Source organism: Aptenodytes patagonicus, chromosome 4 (assembly GCF_965638725.1).
Source record: "Aptenodytes patagonicus chromosome 4, bAptPat1.pri.cur, whole genome shotgun sequence".
In the NCBI taxonomy this organism is placed as follows: domain Eukaryota; kingdom Metazoa; phylum Chordata; class Aves; order Sphenisciformes; family Spheniscidae; genus Aptenodytes; species Aptenodytes patagonicus.
This window is the reverse complement of record NC_134952.1, coordinates 29,872,019-29,893,647: the sequence shown is the minus strand read 5'-3', so window position 1 is coordinate 29,893,647 and position 21,629 is coordinate 29,872,019. Positions and strand designations below refer to the sequence as shown.

The 21,629-nt window shown below is 40.5% G+C and overlaps 1 protein-coding gene across 1 annotated transcript in view; it reads left to right on the top strand.

Annotated features, from left to right (window-relative positions):
• CORIN (corin, serine peptidase) overlaps window positions 1–21,629 on the top strand; it is a 166,568-nt gene that overhangs the window by 29,218 nt on the left and 115,721 nt on the right. The window contains exon 3 of the mRNA XM_076336202.1: window positions 3,683–4,135. Within this exon, the coding sequence (XP_076192317.1) occupies window positions 3,683–4,135 (453 nt within the window). The remainder of the gene's footprint in view (window positions 1–3,682; window positions 4,136–21,629) is intronic.

Sequence of the window (21,629 nt, the reverse complement as noted above, 5' to 3'; positions counted from 1 at the left end):
GGCATCACGGAGACGTGGTGGGATGGCTCCTATGATTGGAGTGTTGGGATGGAGGGATACAGGCTGTTTAGGAAGGACAGGCAGGGGAGACGAGGAGGCGGTGTCGCCCTCTATGTCAATGACCAGCTGGAGTGCATGGAGCTCTGCCTGGGGATGGATGAGAAGCTGACCGAGAGCTTATGGGTCAGGATTAAAGGGAAGGCAGGGACAGGTGACATTACGGTGGGGGTCTGCTACAGGCCACCTGACCAGGAAGACTGAGCGGATGAGGCCCTCTATAGACAGATAGGAGCAGCCTCACGCTCACAAGCCCTGGTCCTCATGGGGGACTTCAACCACCCTGACATCTGTTGGAGGAACAACACAGCAGGGCATAAGCAATCCGGGAGGTTCCTGGAATACGTCAATGATAACTTCCTTCTCCAAGTGGTAGAGGAGCCAACGAGGAGAGGTGCTATGCTGGACCTTGTTCTCACCAGCAAAGAGGGGCTGGTGGGGAATGTGAAGTTCAAGGGCAGCCTGGGCTGCAGTGACCATGAAATGGTGGAGTTCAAGATCCTGAGGGCACCAAGGAGGGCGCACAGCAAGCTCACTACCCTGGACTTCAGGAGAGCAGACTTTGGCCTCTTCAGGGATCTGCTTGGTAGAGTGCCATGGGACAAAGCCCTGGAGGGAAGAGGGGCCCCAGAAAGCTGGGTAATATTCAAGGATCACCTCCTTCAATCTCAGGATCGATGCATCCCAACAAAGAGGAAGTCAGGCAAAAACGCCAGGAGGCCTGCATGGATGAACAAGGAGCTCCTGGACAAACTCAAACACAAAAAGGAAGCCTACAGAGGGTGGAAGCAAGGACAGGTAGCCTGGGAGGAAAACAGAGAAACCGTCTGAGCAGCCAGGGATCAGGTTAGGAAAGCTAAAGCCCTGATAGAATTACATCTGGCCAGGGACATCAAGAGCAACCAGAAAAGCTTCTACAGGTACGTCAGGGATAAAAGGAAGACGAGGGAAAATGTGGGCCCTCCCTGGAAGGAAACAGGAGACCTGGTTACCTGGGATATGGAGAAGGCAGAGGTACTCAATGACTTTTTTGCCTCAGTCTTCACTGGCAAGTGCTCAAGCCTCACCGCCCAAGTCATAGAAGGCAAAGGCAGGGACTGGAAGAATGAAGAGCTGACCACTGTAGGAGAACATCAGGTTTGAGACCATCTAAAGCACCTGAAGGTGCACAAGTCCATGGGACCTGATGAGATCCATCCGCGGGTCCTGAGGGAACTGGTGGATGAAGTTGCTAAGCCACTACCCATCATATTTGAAAAGTCGTGGCAGTCCGGTGAAGTTCCCAGTGACTGGAAAAGGGGAAACATAACCCCCATTTTTAAAAAGGGAAAAAAGGAAGACCCGGGGAACTACAGGCCAGTCAGTCTCACGTCTGTGCCTGGGAAGATCATGGAACAGATCCTCCTGGAAGCTATGCTAAGGCACATGGAGGACAGGGAGGCGATTTGAGGCAGCCAGCATGGCTTCACCAAGGGCAAGTCCTGCCTGACTAACCTGGTGGCCTTCTGTGATGGAGTGACTACATCAGTGGACATGGGAAGGGCTACAGATGTCGTCTATCTAGACCTCTGTAAGGCCTTTGACACGGTCCCCCACAACATCCTTCTCTCTAAACTGGAGAGGTATGGATTTGATGGGTGGACTGTCCGCTGGGTGAGGAGTTGGTTAGATGGTCGCATCCAGAGGGTAGTGGTCAACGGCTCAATGTCCAGATGGAGGTTGGTGATGAGTGGCGTCCCGCAGGGGTCCGTATTGGGACTGGTATTGTTTAATATCTTCATCAATGCCATAGACAGTGGGATCGAGTGCACCCTCAGCAAGTTTGCAGATGACACCAAGCTGAGTGGTGCGGTCGACACGCCAGAGGGACAGGATGCCATCCAGAGGGACCTGGACAAGCTCGAGAAGTGGGCCCCTGTGAACCTCATGGGGTTTAACAAGGCCAAGTGCAAGGTCCTGCACCTGGGTCAGGGCAACCCCCCAGTATCAGTACAGGCTGGGGGATGAAGGGATTGAGAGCAGCCCTGCTGAGAAGGACTTGGGGGTACTGGTGGATGAGAAGCTGGACATGAGCCAGCAACGTGCGCTCGCAGCCCAGAAGGCCAACCGTATCCTGGGCTGCATCAAAAGAAGTGTGGCCAGCAGGTCGAGGGGGGTGATTCTGCCCCTCTACTCTGCTCTGGTGAGACCCCACCTGGAGTACTGCGTCCAGCTCTGGAGCCCTCAGCACAAGACAGACATGAACCTGTTGGAGCAGGTCCAGAGGAGGGCCACAAAAATGATCAGGGGGATGGAACACCTCTCCTATGAAGAAAGGCTGAGAGAGTTGGGGATGTTCAGCCTAGAGAAGAGAAGGCTTTGGGGAGACCTTCTTGCAGCCTGTCAGTACTTCAAGGGGGCTTATAAAAAAGATGGTGGCAAACTTTTTAGCAGGGTCTGTTGTGACAGGACAAGGGGGAATGGCTTTAAACTAAAGGGGGCTAGATTTAGACTAGATAGAAGGAAGAAATTTTTTATGCTGAGGGTGGTGAAACACTGGAATGGGTTGCCCAGAGAGGTGGTGGATGCCCCATCCCTGGAAACATTCAAGGTCAGGCTGGACGGGGCTCTGAGCAACCTGATCTAGTTGAAGATGTCCCTGCTCACGGCAGGGGGGTTGGACTAGATGACCTTTAGAGGTTCCTTCCAACCCAAACTATTCTATTCTATTCTATTCTATTCTATTCTATTCTATTCTATTCTATTCTATTCTATTCTATGAAATATTTCAGTAATAGTCACAGGTTAAAAATAGATTCTCTTACTATTTAGTTTGAATTCCCTGATGCTTATGGGCTGCATCTCCTTAGTGTTATGCAGCTCTTTTGATTTGTGAACTATAATTACTTGCAACTGTTCCAACACATACAAATAAGCAATGTGTCTTTTTGTCTATGATATAATAAATGAACAAAAATAAAAATATAGCAAGTGCCTAAAATTTTGGATACAACTATATATTTAAAATACAGTATCAGAGAAGAATGAGAAAGAACTCATGGACCTGTATTTAGCAGCAGTAGTTAAATTACGTAATCCTATATAGAGAAAACAATACGTCTTTCAATTTTAAAAGTTAGTGAATATAAAATATATTAAAAATCTATTGGTTCCCTTGAAGCTTCAGAATTAGCTTTCCGAAGATGGTGGTACTATGAAAACAAGAGGTGATGCAATTTAAAAAGAGAAAAAAAACAGTATTACCAATCTTGTTAACACTATGATAGAATGAATGCATGTTGGAGCTCCCTGAAATTACACTCTATAGTTACAAACACCTAAGAGTTCAGTGACCTACTACAAGTAAGTTTAAAACGTTTTTAGTTCATGGAAGTGTTTATTTGTTTCTCTATTTGTATGTTTCTTTATTTATCCTATAGTAATCATAGCTTTTGTTTTGATGTGCTACTGTTACTTTGTTGCTACATGAAATTCTTAACTTTAGTTCTATTTAATTTTAACTTTGAAATAAATATTACTTTTTTCATCTGTGCCATTATAGTTATTATTAAGCTTCCAAAACAAATTGGTAACACTTGTCATTCCAGATGATGGTAATTTTGGTGCTTCTTTTCCTTTCTTCCAGGGGTGTTAGAAAAAACATGCTTTTATTCAAATGGAAGTGAGGGCCTCACAGTTAACGGTGGCATTGAAACATCTGATGTTCTTTTGCCAAACATGTTTGAAAACAGTTCCAAGACTGATCCCACAATGGATCTCAGCACACAGCCCTCTTCCTGGACCACCACGCCTTTACCCCACATTGACCAAATGAACAAGAACTCAAATATATTTAGAGACACTTTCCAGGAAAATTCATTTCCTCTTGCAACTCAAGCCACAGTGCTCAATCCTCGCCCTACATATGATGCTGCTTTGGCAGAGGGCTCTGAAGACAGCACCCAGCTGTTTGCCACTGCAGAGGAGGCGACTTTGTGGTCTACACATGCATCCTTTAACGACGCAGAGAGGATGACCACTCTGCCAGTATTAAGTCCTACCCGGCCATCTGTGTCACAAAAAATGGATCAGAAAAAAAGTAAGTTTACATTTTATTTGGCTCCATAATTCTGACTCAAAAAGTACAGAACGTACTGTTGGCATGCTTCCCAGCGTGTTCCCATGAGTTCTGAGGAATGTGTCCCTTTTGATAATTTATTTTATCGTGCACATTCCGTGTTGCAAGTGACTGGTTTCTTATCAGAACATCTGATCGATCCCGTTGAGGAAGATGCAGTAAATTCTTTCAGGTATGAATACTTACAATACATTCTTCAATTGGTGATAATCACACATGCTTACCAAGGCTGAAAATGAGTTATTGCAGACTGTATTCAGTTTGTAGATTGAATTTTCTATGTTTCTTTAAAATTACGTATGTTGCAAGTACCTTCCTGAACTTGGGATGTAATTACAACTTTTTCTGTGTTAATGGATAAATTCTTCTCTAATTTGAAGCAGTTTCTCTATGTAGCAATAAAGTTCCAGTGATGTTTCTGAGGACTATAATCAAAATGTCTAGAGAGAATAATAACAATTAACTGTGATCAGTATTTTGTTTTTTGGTTTGACTATGAAAGTAGGTGCATTTCATTAGTGCCATGGTAATTTTATTGATTCATCATGTCAGTGGTAGTGAAAGGTTCCCTGATACTGTTTTGCTAACAACTGAAACAGTAGGGTACCATATTAAAATGAATTTGTTTCTCTTGAACTGTGTATCATTCCTTTGCTCTTGATCCCACCAGAGCACAAAGCAAAACTTATTCCAGGTCATAGAGAGGTCTGAAATAGATGAAAGGAGATAGTCAGTGACCTAAAAGTGGCACATTCTGTTAAATGTATTTTTGAAATTTCTATAAAATGAAAATGAAGAGATGGTATCTGACAGTGGTGATCGCTTCTGAAAGGCCACTGAATTATATATGTTATTTTGAGGAGCAGGTCTGTATGTCATTCCTCTATTGGATTCTGTGCTCAGTTAAGTTGTAAGACCTGATATTAGTTACCTGAGATTTTTTGCTTGGCTGTTTTTCTTTAAGCATTCTCCCTTCAGGAGTTTGTGTGTGTCCCGTCTTCCCTCCCATCATCAAACAGGCAGGTAAAAGTTGAGAAACAGCTCTGTTATGACTTTTTCTTGTTCTTTCTGGAGAGAAGTAAAAGTAGGGAAAATCTTTGAATAAGACTTTCTTTTTTTAAAACCTGGCACACAGAAGAGATTTGTTTTGAGGGCATTTGGGTGATAGCTTATTTTCTCAAAAAATAGCTTTCAAAAATAATAACTTACTGTGAATCAATGATTTGTCATATTTTCTTCTGTCCCCTAGACTGTAGTGACCCCACAGGCCATTTGAATGGTCCAGGCTTTCTGTAGGTTCTGCTTGCTAAATGATTTTTCTTAAACAGATTTATCTCTTATTTTCTCCCCCTGCACCTCAAACTCATAACAAATGTATATAAATGCACACTTGTATCCTATTAGTGATTCATTTATTTATCTCTTTTGGTAACTTGGTTAATTATCATGGTGCCAAGGAACAGCATAGAAGCATAGTGTGCTACGCTACAGATACTTCCAACCCATAGGATTTTCAATAATTACTGTAGCAAAGGACACCTCAAAGCTAGTGGCCTGATGATTAATGTTGAGATAAACTGTAGGGCAAGATACTGCCTGTTTTTCTGAACTAGGTTGTCTTTGATGTTTTGTGGGGTCTAACTGTTCCTGTTCTAGAAGATGGTGTCTTTGCATTGCAGTCTTAGTAACTGGGTAGATACAGTATGGATATATTGTATAAGATTCTGTGTTTGTATTTGTATTCATTTGCCTAATCATCACATTTGAGACACCTGGAATTCCAGGAAACAGAGATGAAACAGTGTAAAACGTTTTTCCCTTTTCTTACCACGTTGGAATGAACTCTTTCAAGATGGATATAATATGCGTGTGTGTGTGTGTGTGTGTGTGTGTGAAGTGATATCTTTCCCTCCTAGGATGTTGATGCAAGGACAGTGCTACAGTGGCTCAGGACAACCTTAGGTCTGGATTTCTAAACTTTCAAATATTTGGGGTTTGGTGTTATATAGAAAGGCATTTGTAGCCTATGAAGACATTTGTAAGTATGTGCTCTATTCTGGTAAGTGCAGTTCATTCCAACAGCGGTATGACTGTGTGTATATTCAGTAGGCGTGACTACATGGCATTCTACTGTGAGGTAGTTTCTTCTGTGTAAAGAGAAAAGGACAAAAGATTTGCAATGACAAATTTGAAAGACCACAGGTTTCTTTAAAAAACAAAAACAACAACAAAAAACCCCATCCCAAACGGAGATACTTCAAGTTAGGTTTTTCTCCTCCTACCAGAAACATCAGGAGCTAGTATGTTGCTAATCAATAACCTCTCAGTCTTTGATTCCACTTTCAAGTGTTTTGCTTATCTGTATTCATGTGAATGTTGCCTTAATTCTGTGTGTAGATACATAAAAGATGTATATATATTTTGGGGATCCAGAAGAATTTGGTCTTGGAATTACTATGTGTTCCCACGGCTGACCGAGGCATGGAGGACTAGAAAGCAGGGGATTTTGACAAGTACACAGGGCTCCTCACTGCCTCGCTTGTCCTGGCCTTTGCAAATTAACTCCTTACACTTGTCCTCGGTCTCTTTGATCTCTCTTTTCCCACTAAGCTTTGCTTCTTGGAGAGAACTCTAAGGTAACAGAGAACATGGTCTGTTGTTCACAGGAAGTTCTTACGTATTCTGATGTGGAGGCAGATGGGGAATAACTGGGAGATGAGATATGAAGAAGTTTTGGAATAGTGAGACTGGAATAGCCTTTTGGAGTAAAAAGGATTTTTTGGGACAAGTAAGACTTAATGACCACATGGGAATGGTGGTAGTAGATCAAATTAAGTCTCTCTTGCTTAGTGTCTGGATCCATCTGCAACCATTACCACATGCCTAAAGAAGAATAAACTAGGGCTAGCATACAGAGACACTTCAACATTATATGGTAGCAGATTCCAGTGATCTGCAATGAGTCCTGATGAGCGTTCTCCCATGAATTTATGTAATCCCTTTGGAACCCATGTAAAATGGAGGTTTGAGCTTTTTAGGCATATCTTATAAGGAAATTAATCTCCAAATGAAGTGTGAGGCTGATGTTCCACCGTCATCAATGCACGCTAGCAGATCATCCATCAGTACAAGTTTCATCTGGTTCAAATGTGGGGAGGTGAATGCATTTCTGTTGATTTAGTAAGCATGCTTAACTTGGACTTTATGCTGGTTTTATGCAGGGTGTTAAAAGACAAATGATAGGTAATACAACATAGAGACTGCCAGTGCAAAACCAACCAGACAAAATTCTCTGAACGCATTTGAACTGGCATTCATATGGCTGTAATGCTTATGGTCTGGTGTTCGTATCCCTAGCACTGGATTTGCTTTACTGGTGAACCACAGCTTCAATAAAAGACATTAGAACACATTAATAAGAGAAATGATAAACATTGTGACCATATGGTATTCACTCAAGACTTTAAAATAACACAAGTAAGACATTGCTGAGTTACTAACTGGAGAGGAATGAAATTTGGCACATATGACATATATTATTTAAAAAGTCCTTGAAGCAGAAGGAAGTTCTTTGGCAGAAATTCTAGTAAAGAACAGATTAGTGGGTAAATGGAAATGCGTGATACAATAAGGAAGAGATGAAGAAGTTTATTTTCATTTTACAAAGGGAAGCAATGCCTCACAAGTCTATTAGAAAGTTCTTTGAAGGAGTCAGTGAAAATGCTGGTTAATACAACATACTTGGCTTTTCAAAGTGCTGTTAACAAGAGTCTTCACTGAGAAGTCTTAAAGACACTCTTCTCACAGACTAATTGCTCATTAAAAGACAGAAGGAAAAATAAGAATGAATGGTTAGACTCCACAGAGAAGGAGGTTACTGATGGAGTCTTACAGGGTTTTCTGATCTGGGAAAGCAGTGAATAGTCAAGTAACGACATTTCTGCTAATACAGAATTATCTGTCTAAAATGAATAGCTGGGAATCACACGAAGGTCTCATAGAGGAGGGAGTGACTGATAAAATATTTAGATGACTTTGTGCCAATAGGTGCAAAAGAATGCTGGAGAGTGGGAAACAACCCTAGCTCTACGTAATACAATGCTGGACTCAGCTAGCTTTGCCACCAAAAAAGACTTCACAGTTTGCTGCAGACAGCATTCTGGCTCCATGACTGTCAAGAAGGCAAACAGGGTGTTAGGTATCGTCATGAAGTCTGTGAAGAACAAAACAGAAAGTCTCATTACATCAGTTTATAAGTTCAGACAGATAACAGTAGAATTGGAAAAGGCAAATAGCAGACAACCAGACCAGTAGAGACGTGGAATAGCTTAGATGTGAGGAGGCACTAGATAGGAGGAAGACATTGTTTTCCTCCTGGAAAACAGCTGGCTGAGGAGTAAGAGTATGGCAGATATCCATACCATTTTGAGTGTCCTGGAGAAATAGAACAGGGAACAGTTACTCACTGTTTTTCATTATATCAGTAGGTGCCCTTTTTTTTTAATTTTTCGTTATCAGACAGTAAGTTAAAACAAAAAAAGGAGACATCATGGAACTCATTGCTACAGGATGATGAGAAAACCAGAAAGTACAAAAATGCTTGGAGAATTCATGAGGGGTTGGTCTGTTGGGGGCTTTTAAACACAATAGTGTCCAGTGGCAACCTCTGACTTGTGAAGGCTCAAGATTTTAGGTTGCCAGAAGTTGTTGTTATACTCCTAGGTGGTTGTTCCTTATATTTGCCCTAAATTATTAGAATTTTTCTTGAACATATAATGCTGGCCCCTGCCAAAGGCCAGCTTCTGAGTTAAATGTATCACGTGTTACCTCTCTGTTGGAAAGCAAGTGAAGGAATACGTTTTTCCTGTTGAGGGATTTGAGTTTGTGTGACTTCATGTTTAAATGTTTTCTGAAGGCATGGGCCATGGTCCTAAGTCACTAGGATGGTTCATTGGAGAGTTTTCTGATAGCGAAAACATCAGGAAGGGAGTCTTAGGTGAACCAATAGGTTCAGTAGTGTATATTCATGGAATTTAGAAGTATATGCAGTAATATTCTGTTCATCTGTCTATCAATGCTTAACAGAAAAAGTACCATGTACTAAGTAGTAATTATCTTAAAGAATAAAGGATGGTTTTCCGAGATAAGTATCAGTACAATTTTATTGGTACTTTTTTCTGTTTGAAACAAAAGTAGGCTGCAGTTAGGCAGTAAAGCAGGAGACTGACCAGGAGAGACCTCAAGCGTATGAGATTGAGTGGAATGTTTTCATTTCAAATGAAGCAGACTCCCTGTTTTGTAATACTGCTGATTTGGGGAGACAGGAAGAAGGAGAGAGAGCGAGGGTTGACATTCTTCCTAGAAAAACATCCCGTAAACTAATGGAATATGCACTGGGACAAGAGGTATTAGTATCTGATTCTGTTTCTTCTACTTACTGATGTTTATGCATACATATATTTAATATCCCTTTTTTTTCTGTGCCAAGTCTCTCATACTTCTCTCCTAGCAGACAGTCTAGTAACCCCTCTGCCATTTCACAAACAAAGTTTCAGTGAAGAACTGTGACAGTGTTCGAATCCTAACATGAAGAGTAACATGACCAAGCTTGATCTCCTGCCATACCTTTCTGTGCTTGGCATCACCCCCCCACCCCAGCAGGCTCCAGCGCTGTGAGGAGCTGAGAGAGCAAGACTCGTTCCTCAGCACAGCCCCAGAAGCCGCAGCGGGTCTCCATGGTGCCCGAAACGGTTCCCGCGGCTTGTGATTGCCGCTGAGCAACATCGGCTTCAGCCCCGTTTTTCCAGCCGCTCCGCCGCCGCCCCGGCTGCTGCGCTCCGGCCGCCAGAGGGCACTGCTGCCGCTGCCGGCGGCCCCGAGCCCCGCCGGGAGCGAGGCCGAGGGCGCTCTCGGGAGGAAGGGGGCACCCGGGGCGGGGAACACGGGCACAGGCCTCATCTGCTTGGAGGGGACGGGAAGTGGCAGCTGCGGAGGAGGAGAGGGAGGTTCCCCCGTGTGTTAGGGGGAGGCGGCACTGGTGGTAGAAGAGGGGGTCTGCAGCGGCTTTCGCTGGGGAGCAGCCTGCCTGCACAACTCCAGGCTGTACTGGGGTGTCCAGGGAGAGCGCTGGGCCTCTAGACTTTTCATGAGGAAAAGAACTGAGTAAAGAGCAAGATGGATAGAAATAAGGGACATGTTTTTCCTAGCTGTGGGTTATTCCGAACGTACTTGACAGAGTGCTAGGAAAAGGCATGCATCCCAAATGAACACGGGATGCACACACACAAGTGTGCAGGAGGGTGGAAAAAAGCATGAGTCCTGAACAGTTGCTTGGAAGAAAGAAGTGGAAAAGTGCATTCGCAAAAGCGAGTCACTGTATCAGAGGACTTGTTAAGCGCTTCAAAAAGCATAGCATTTATGTTTGCTTGTTTGCATCTTTCACTCTTTTCCTAAATAACAAATATTCTTATTATGCAGAGGACCCTTGGGTCTTTTCACATTTCATGCACATCTTTGAAACTGAGCAATTTAATTTATTTGCAGTCCCCTGCTCAGCCTAGAGGTTATCCTAATCCTCTCTATTGTCATTTAACTGTGTTTAATTTCTATATGAAATAAATCTCTGTCTCTACCCAGCATTTCTTACTTTGTATTTGGTGTTCTGGCACTACTAGAATCTACAGAGAACTAGTCTGGCCCAGCTTTCTGTTTGGTAGAAAAGAGCAATATGAGAACCACTGTGGGGATAGCTGGACGGGATATGTCACATGTGGCACAGAAACAAGAAATTCCCTGCCTCTCTCTCCCTGCCTTGCGCTGCTCATACTAAAGGCATTTTTTTTCTACTGAAGCTAAGGTATCCGGTAACTGCATCCCAAGTCAGACCATAGGCTTGCATCTCCCTAATCCCCAGTATCTCAAGCAGTGATCTAATAAATCACTTTGTCTTCTAGCTCAATTTATGTGTAATTACTCATACAAGTTGGAGTAGACCCAATTGTATAAGGAGTAATAGCAGCAATAGACCCATGGCAGATCTTCAGGGGTATTCTTGTCCTCAAACCCCCCCCCCCTCAAAACGTTGTTAAAACATGATTTTCTCCTGAAGGGAAAATGGTTTTGTTTTTTCAGGTTGGCATAGAAGAACATAAACAGTGGTCTCCTAAATGCCAGGCCAGGAGTTTAGCCACTCAGCTGTGGTTTTTTCATGCAAATGCAAGCATGAGTAGACTAATGTGGTAACTATTAATTTTTTTGGTGCTTGAGTTCATGCTTGAGAGTGTTTTCTCTTCCAGCAGTAGCTTCTGTTTCTTTATCTCGCCTATACCTATTTTTTTTCTCAAAATTAAAGAAACAAAGTGAAAAAAGCTGCCCTAAAATTTTGGCAATGTGGTCCTCATTAAAAAATGCATTTTTCTCACTAGTCAAAATAATCCCTAGAGCCATTCAGATTTTCTTGTCTAGCAGAAATTTAAAATCAAATTTGTAGTTGACATGGCAAAATTAGTGACTTACAAGAGAAACACATGGTGAATTTTCACTAAATTCGATAGCAAGAACCTGGTTTTCATCAGTTTGCCTATTCCACTATTGCTGTTTCATATGGGTGCATGGGCATAGCTTGGCAAGGAAACCATTAAGTTTCTGACATATAAGATGTATCAGCTGGAATCCAAAAGATTCTTAAAAGTCATTACTCTCTATATAGAATATAGAGAGATTTTTCATTGCGACTTACGTTTATAAGGAAGAAAAAGCTTACTAGCTTTTATCACCCGGTGCATTGCTGCTCTCAGGTGACTGTAAGTTTGCCAGAAACTTCAAATACTTGTGTGAGAATTGTAGTGAAGTTGCTAACACTTTCATACATTTACCTCTAGCTAAACTTGTGATTTCAATTCCCTTTAATAAATTCGTGGCTCCTTGTTGCAACTATTTTTTTGTAGATTATCATCTGTCCAAATGCAGTCTGATGAAACACTGTTCTGTATCAGATACCTAACAGACCTCAAGTATCTGTTGGGATTAATATTCTAATGAGTACTATAAATAACTATCACACCCCCCTTGCAATTCCATGTAGGTTTACTCTTTGGCCTTTCAGCAGTGTGGTTTACTTTCGAGTGGGAGATTCCCTCCTTGGAAATAACTACAAAGTGAGCTTTGTTCTAGTCTTTAAATGATGTGTGTGTGCTTCTGGAGTTATGGATGTGTGTACCTTTAAGTCTTTTCAGCTTTACGCCTTTTATGCATCCATTATGTTTTTTTACACTTGGTTGCTTGTAGTTTCAACAGATCTTTGTTGTCGAAATTGAACCATGAACTGACCAAGAGGCTAAGCAAGGAGTCATATGCTTAGCCTGGCATGAAGCTTTCAAGGATGGGAACAATGGAACGAGGCATATCTGCAGATAATTGGTTGAGAATTGCAGCCACTGACTTCCTTTTCAGACCCATCAGCTTCTCTGAAACTATTTTAAAAGTTATTTGCGTGGTTATTTCAACAAAAAGATGATGTTAATACATGTTTTGTTCTATATTGTGATTGATCACTTTGTTTCCAAAAGTACACCTTACATCTGGTAGCAGCATGTGATTTTATGTTTGATTAAAGTTGATCTGCTTTATGCTTCTGCATGGTCTGTTATGGATTATAATAGATAGAGTGCAGCCAGGTGTTGTGGGTACAGAGCCATCATTAATATAAAATGGTAAGATCTAAACTCTTGTCCAAAAACTGGCAGGTCAAAGTATTGATACAACAGGAAGTGATTTACAGTCACTTGTCATCTTTTGCAATCATATGAAGTTCAAGAACAACATAATGAGTACCATGATTTGAAATCATTATGGGGATGGGAATTTGAGAAAGTGATAAATAGCCCAATACGGTTAAAGATTAATTTAGCTACTAATCCATACACAGTGCAGCAGTAGAACCCGTTGCCCACAGAGGCTGTGGGATCCCTATCCTTGGGTGTTTCCAAGACTCAGCCAAAGTTATGGATGGCAACGTGCTGGTGGCAATCTCACTTGGAGCAGCAAGTTGGCTAGAGGCTTCCAGAGGACTCTTTCAAACAGTATTTCTATGATTACAAGGTATAAAAAAATTATTTGCACATAGGGAGTAGAACATGAGCATTTTGCACGGTTGAAAAAAGTTGAACATTACAGCTTGTTTAATGGTATTTGAGATAATTTTGTCCTAATTTTCATGGGGAAACTTGTTTCTCTCTAATTAACATAGGCAATTAAACAATGAACTCTAAGAGAGAGCATTGAAGGAAGCTATCTGTATTTATTAGTGGGATTATGTGAAAGAAATAAATGGACTTTTCATTCTGGGAAGAGCAATTGAAGTGCGAGGATTTAAAAATCTCAGTTTGCACAAGCAACTCGCAGGCATCATGTTCATAAGATTTAAATGCAACCTGAACTGACATACAGTTATAGAAAACGTCATCATAGTTATGTTAAGCTCTTAAACACCCGTATATTAATCTAATCCTTTTACACGTTAAAAAACACGGTGGTTTTTGACGTCTAACTGCTCAGGCTGTGAAAGTTTGTCAACATTCTTCTTCATTCACACAACAATCACATAGTGTAACTGGAACTCTAAAGAACAACTCCATTAATGTAGATAGCCAGGCTTGTCTGTGAACGAAGCGTTCGGACTCTGGTGGTAGAAACAGAATTAGGCTACCACTGAATATTTTAAAAATACGATGCTCAAAAGAAAATTCCAGTGATATAGACAGGAGAGTCATCAGCAGCCCCTCAGAATAATGAAAGGGCCCAGGAAGTTGTATATCATGTTCTGCAACATATACTTTGCCAAATATGCTATCAAATTCAGAAGATTTAGGCTGCAGTATTTCTGGCTAATGCAAATGATCTTTTACAGACAATGACTATCTATGCTGTAATGAAACAAGCGCATACATACCTCTGAAAAACATAGTTGTGGGAATTTTCCATAGGGAAAACAATAATTCGTTAGCCTGATCAGTCCTTAGTTAGGCAGGGCTTTGAAGATCAACACCTGGATCTTAAGCTCCACCTGCAAACTGCCAAGGAGGAAACTGCAGTTTGCAAAGTGAAGGTTTCATGTACTTGCAGTGTTCTGCTTAGCAAGTATGGTGCTGTATTCTGCTCTTAGTTTCTGGACAGATTTCACAGGGAGGGGTTTGCTGTTAATTTTGCCTGAAAGTGAGATGGGCATAAGTTATCATTGCGAGATATAATTGGAAAAAAGGATCCTAATTTCATACTGAATAGATCAGAAGAGTAATTTGGCTATTCTAGAAAGGTGATTAACCAGAGACAACTGAGACAGCTCAGGCACAGCCTATTTCTATGCTGACCTATTCATAGCCTGTGGAGTATCTCAACTATTGTAAGTCTTTTACAAAGCACTGTGTTTTTTTGTTTTGTTTTGAACATAACAGTACTGGTACATAGTTAAATGATGTCAATCAAGCTAGCGTTCATTTTTACTTATTGAAAACACATTTGTTAAAAAACCCCCAAAACAACCAACCAAAAACATCTGGATGCCTGCCTGGGTCCTGTGGAAGCTACCATTTTTTAATCCCCCCTTTTTTTTTTTTAACAAAGCCTATCAAGAGTACTAAAGTCACACACATGTTTCAAAACAATAGCAAAATCCTGTCCAACCTAATATGCCATGGAAAATAGTCTCTAGTGATAGATCTAATCCTAAAATTAATTTCATTTTGTGCCTTTTGTTTATTTAACGGTAGGTACTTAGAAATATGTCTCCAATTTCACCAAAGAATCCTGTAATTAGGAAATGACTAATCAAAATACCAGATCTGGCATATAGGCCGGCTCACACCTTGTGGGGGGTAGGTGTTTAGCCTCAGCTTTGGCTAATGAGCTTACCTGCTCTCAGCTGTGCCTGCCCAGGGGATTAAAGAAGCAAGTATGTGCCTCAGCCAGGAAGGGCAGCATCTGGAAGCACCTTGGTGAAAGAAGTGGGGCTCCAAAAAATGAGGTGGCTTGATGAAGAGTCCAGCCTTCTGCAATATTCTTTGGTCAGGAAAATAACTGAGTTAGAATTTATGACTGCATTAAGCTCTGAGCAAGAAGTGTCTGGTGCAGACTGGTTGTGGTGTTCCACTGTACAGCAGATGGTACAGATTGCCTTAAAAAAAATTATGATAACACTTCAACTCTGATCTAAAATATGAGCTATATTTCCCTCATGGCTAATCCCCTCTCTGTGACCTGGGAGATAATGAATTGTTTTTCTCCCTACTGCAGGTGGTCAGTAGCCTTATCACCTCTCCCTTTGGTACCTGTGGAGCACAAGGGGGAGTTGAGAATCACTCATTCCTTTCAAATTGTATAATTCATTAGCTGAATGAAGTTAAATCCAGAGCAATTGTTTTCAGCTACTCTTGGAGTCTGACTTCTATTTCAGATCTGCAGATGGGGTTTGCTGTTCAAAAGCTTGTTTCCCTCTTCCCCACATAAGCCATTATGAGTCAGCTGGGCTTCATTTAGAGGTTAGTGGTGCTGAAAAGGTGTCCCCATTCCCTATGCTCAGAGCCATACAGTGCTGTACGCTTCTTTTTATGCGCTGGTATTTGCTGTCTCCTCGATGAACTGACTCAGCTCTAACACTGGCTAAGTTAGCTCTTGGCTGGTTTGGCACCAAAGTTGTTTTAAAGGAAATGGCAAGCGCACATGGTTGAGAGGAAGCAGTATTGCAGCATTGCATCAGTCCCATTGTCTTGTGAAATGTTTTTCTGACTGTGTCAGTTGACCTAAAAAAAGTCATGAACTTCTGATAGAAACTTACTCTGACTGTACCTTGCTTACATCTTTAGGCTACCATGGCTGTTACTGAAACATGAGTGTGAGCCCTCAGGAGACATGAGTTTGTCAAATGTCTACCCACATGTAAATGCAACAAACTTAAGTTTGTACTTACCCTCAGGAGGAGTAGTTTGTACTTACGTCTTTGTGCTGAATTGAAGTTGTATAAAGGCACTCCTGTTAAGCCTTTCTTTAGGGATCAAGACATGACATTTCATGTGTAAAGTACTTCTGATAAACCAGATTTCCCAAAATCTGCAGGATCATTTATGCCTATAATCACCTAAAATAAAAGCTATTAGTGCTTTTACTTAAGTGCTTCTTAATCCTTGTTTCCATTTTGCAGTGTACTGTAGAGGATCTCAGTTCTAGCAAAGGAGAAATTTTTATTTTTTACAGATTGAAGGGAAGCTGCTTTTCACATTGTTTTCCATCCCTTTGTCATTTTTGCATTTTGGTACTGGAGGTATTGCTGTTTGTACACGCTTTTTCTTTTGCATTGGCTACAGACACAGTGTTCACCAAAAATTTATTGACTGTGGTAGCAGTCTTGAGACAGAAATATTTGTCAGCTCCTCAACGACATGTTGGTCTTGTCAAGAGAGACTGTTAGAAATGGGGACCCTGCTGCTGACAGTTGTTTGTAATATTGCGTTTTTACAACAGAGTGTAGAGTTAAGTATTCCCACTGTCTTTTCCTTCTCTTCCCGAGTGCTTAATGGATACTTCTAGGTATGAGCTTTGTATTTCCACAGTACAACTAAATAGTTTGTCTTGCAAAGGAAATGAGAAGTGTCATGGAAGTGATGATTCTATCACTGATGAACTGGTTCCTACACTAGCTGAGAATTAATCTGTTTTGGCAGTTCTAGAAAGGTAGAAGGTTCCTTTGGATCAAATCAGTGTGGATGTTACAAAATTTGTGGAATTTTTTTTTTCTCTGAAATTTGGTTTTCAAAACACTTCAGATGACTCAAAGCAAAATGCTTTGAATGCTGAACTGGAATTAACCATAGGTTAGTTCTTATAGAAGCAAGCCTACAAAAGATGTGCTGAACAAGCTCATTTAGCTTGACTTTCATTTTAATTTTCAGAGGCGTCAGGAACTTAGTGTCTGTTATCAATCTTCGTTGTGGCATTTTTAGCATTTTTAATGGAGTCCAGCCCAACACAATTATTTAACAACCCAAACTTACATGCAAATAGAGTCTTCTTGCAGCAGTTTAAAAAGGAGATATCTCATTTTGAGCAAAAGATCTTACAAACCTAGTAGCTTTAAAGATATCTTGAACTGTCCCAGCCCTTGAATGTTGTACATACTTTCTAAATATAAATAGGATGACCCATCTTGTTCTGTCTTTTTCTGTCCTCTTATATCATACACGTTAAAGCTTTGCTACACCTCAGCACAGATATGAAGGATTTACTTACCTACCAGTGACAAAAAACCTTCAAAACTAAGTTACCTAGCACTTCCTACTATCTTGACATAATTTCTGGATGATAACTAGCTTTACATATTAATTCTACTTAACATAGGGTCTATCATGACACAAACCCTTTTATTCTCAAAGTTGATACTTAAGCTAACTGGACAATATTGTTGTGGCTTGACCTTGGCTGTCTGCCAGATGCCCACCCAGCTGCTCTCTCACTCCCCTTCCTCAACAGGACAGAAGGAGAAAATAAGATGGAAAAGCTCATGGGCTGAGATGAAGACAGGGACATCACTTACAAATTGCTGTCAGGTGCAAAACAGACTTGTCTTGGGGAAAATTAATTGAATGTATGGCCAATTACAAATAGAGTTGGATGGTGAGAAAGAAAGACAAGAACTAAAACACCTTCCCCCCACCCCGCCCTTCTTCCCAGGCTCAACTTCACTCCTTCATTCCCATCTCCCCTACCTCCTCCCTGCCGTGAGCGGCACAGCGAGATGGGGAATGGGGTTGCAGTCGGTCTATAACTGTTCCTCTCTGCTGCTTCTTCCTTCTCACACTTTTCCCTGCTTCAGTGTTGGGTCCTTGCACAGGCTGCAGTCCTTCCAGAACAGCTCCCGTGGGGGTCCTCTGTATGGGCTGCAGTCCCTCAGGGTAAGCCTGCTCCAGCATGGGTCCTCGCTGACAAGACCTTATTTCAAAGTATTGAAAGAGTACTCTCTTTTTTGTGACATCTAACATGTTTTATAGCAAAAACAGTTTGCTGAAATTAAATCTGTGAAATCTTTTGACAAATCTTCATGTTTTAGATGATAAATGACCTAACCATTTTGCTATAGTGTAAAAGGGATAATTTAGCAATATAGTTACATCAGACCATGGAATGTATGCAGTGTGGGAATAAGTTTGTGGATATTTGAGTTTTAGTGATCTAATGAATAAAGAGTCAAAATGGATGAGTCATGAAGCATGATTAAGGTTCTAAGCAATCTCATATGGCTCTAGACTATTTTCTCCATCCAGTCACTTCCGTTGACTTGCATAACAACCATAACAACCTAAGATGAGGAGAATCTGTCCGTCTTATTTTATTGTGATAGAGCAACCCCCTATAGTTTTAGCATTTCTTTAATGGAGAGCAGATATAAGTGGGAGACAGCAACAAACTGAATGCTGATCTTGTGACTTCTTTTGGCAAATAACCTGTGTGGTAGTATTTGGCATCAAGTTAGGGAAAGATAGCTGTAGAATAATTTACTCCTCAGTAAGTCTCTGTCTTTAAAAATTAGAGGTTAATTTTAATCTTGAAACTATAGCTTTTTATGCTACTTTTTTTAGAAAGTGAATATATAATAAAGGAATGCTTTAATCATGTAAGAGGACCTTGGTTTTAGTTGTAAGACAATGGAAAATGTCACCTGGTATACATCGGTGAAGAAACCTTTGGGCTATTTGGTAAATAGCTGGGGTGAGACTGTAAAAGTAAACCATCACAGTGACATAATCCCCCAGTACATTGTTTTAGCAGGAAAAAAGCAACTGCTGTAACTGCCGTAGGGATGTTATGAAAATGCGATATGGCATGAGAAATAATAGCTGGGGGGAAAGGAGGTGTGTGTGATAATCCACAAAGATGTGCCCACTATTATGAAAATGCTTGAGAACATCTGCTCTAAGAAAGCATTTCTTAAGTGTATTTGTATTATTTGTCCTATTATTTACATACTTGGGTTGCTATACATCAGGATGGAAGCACCAAATGCATTGAGTACACAGGAGCTGTTAATAAAACTTCTAAAGCCTGAAACTTAAGAAATAAGTGCTTTTGAACCATGAGATTCTTATAAAATAAGCTTCTTATTGACTATAACTTCTTTTTTTGCATGGAATCACTCTTTCCATTTCCAATTATTCCTATCCAGATATCCTAAAATACTTATTTAATACAGTTGCAGAAGTGAATTGTGTCTATTTTCCTAACAGAAGTTTTGAGCTAATCAAAGGCAGATGACATGTATTACGTACATGATATTCCTTTTCAGGCATCAGCTTGTGTGGAAGTTTGAAATATTCTTTTGATTTTGTGCAAATGTACCTCAATAGATAACAAAAGGAGTATGTGCAGTTGAAGAGAATCCTAGCAGGAACCAGAGATGAGTAAACGGCGTTCAGCTGTTCTTCATTCATTGTGTTACTTTAATTTCTTTCACGCCACTTTCCTTGTCATGAAGAATTTGGAACCTGCTTCATTTACAGATGTCTCTTTAGCAAGCTTTTTATTTTTCCAGTATTATGGTGACAGTGTGTCTGGCTCACATTAAATCTTAAGGAGTTACAGAGGTTAAGAGAGTGACACATTTAAAAAGGGAGGGCAGCTGTTTAGGACAACACTTGAGCATATGCTAAATTCATCCCTATTCAGAAAGCACTTCAGCACATGCTTAAAAGATGCTCTCAGCAGAGAAGCTGTCTAACCTCAAGGTTGAAATTCCAAATACACAGTCGTCAGTGCTTTTCAAAAAGTAGTTGGCACCTACCTCCCCTGTTGATTTGAATGGGGTCTGCTGATGCTCAGTAGTTCTGAAAAAATTGTCCATTTATTCTGTGGCTACCTCTTTATCCCCACATACAGGGATATGAAGAGTTTTCAGCAGTTTCTTATCAGGATGTTGAGCACAGCGCTAAACTTGGGAATTTCCTTAATTACCCATGGTCTGCCAGAGAGGGTCTGCAACTTTTCCCAAACCTGTGACTTCTGATTTAAGGCATGCGACTAGTGCTTATTAGAGTAGTGCACCTCTAATTAGATGAAGCTTTAATTTAAGACTTTGTGAATTGTGAATGTTCAATGCCTTTCAGAACTGGGTGTGTCATTTTGGATATCCAATGAAAGAGGTTAAATCTTGATATGGCAGCCTCGAATATTCAGTTTAGTGCTTCGAAATATATAGACAAATAAAGTTAAGAACACTCTTTTTATTGGTAATGTTTTCATTAACATATATAATTTTGAACTGCTTATAAAGCAAATGTTACCCTCTCATTTAGATAGATTTAATTTTGGAAGGATGACTAGGTACCCTGGTTACAACAATTGTTTAGTATGTTATTTAGATAAAAATGCATGTGCAGTATTTGTATTCTAAGTGTTCCAGCATTCCACAAGGGAAAAAATGGAACTGAGGTGTAAATGACATAAAAGTGTAATGGTTCTTTAGGCCTAAGATAACAATGCAACCCCCCCCCCCCAGGTATTATAAATTTTAAAATAGGCACAAATGATTTGTATCTGAATAGCTTACACCCTCATAAGTATTTTTAAAATTCTTGTGTAAACAATTTTTTAAAATCTTATCTAAACCAAAAGCCTTTATGTGCAGAAAAGTTGGATGAAATCCAAGCAGAAGAAAACAACAAAGAAACACAAGGTGGGGTGTGTTGAAAGGTAAATTGCACTCATTATAATTGCACTCATTATTGAAAGGTAATATGCACTCATTGTAAGTAATGATTGTTATGTCTTGGGTAAAGGAGAAAGCATATCAGTAGGGACATACAAACTATGTGAAAATAAGAGCTGTATTGACAATACGAGATTGTAGAAATTATAGAATGAAGCTGACATTGTAATACAGAAAGTGAAGGGAAGGTAAAGATGGAAAATGAAAGGAAATGTAATTACATGGGAGGTTAAGTCATACAAAGAGTCATTTCCACCGCATCCAGAATAAGAGAGATTCTGGTGAGAAGAAAGCAGGGGTCTCCAACAGACGGCAAGAATAATTCAGACACTGAAGAGCTTGACATTGTTGAAGAAATGAAATGCATTCTTTGTCTCGCTATTTACAATGGCAAATTTAGGACAGATGTCTGAAAGACAAGCATTTTCAGGAGTCTTGAAGGGGAAATATTAAGGGAAAGCAGAAAAAGAAATAATTAAAAAAAAATCTTTAACTGGCTGATTTAAAAACAAAGCCAAGTGAACTGGATCCAACCTGAAAGTATGAAGAAACTTGTGACTTAGTTTGACTGGTACATTTTGAGTAGTATGGCCAAACTCTCTGTGAAGTTTCTTTATTGATTTCAAACTGTAATTCAAAGAATGTCCTGACACAAACAGCTGCAGCATAGCCAACAGAGTACTTTTTGGAAGAATTGAGAATTTTATA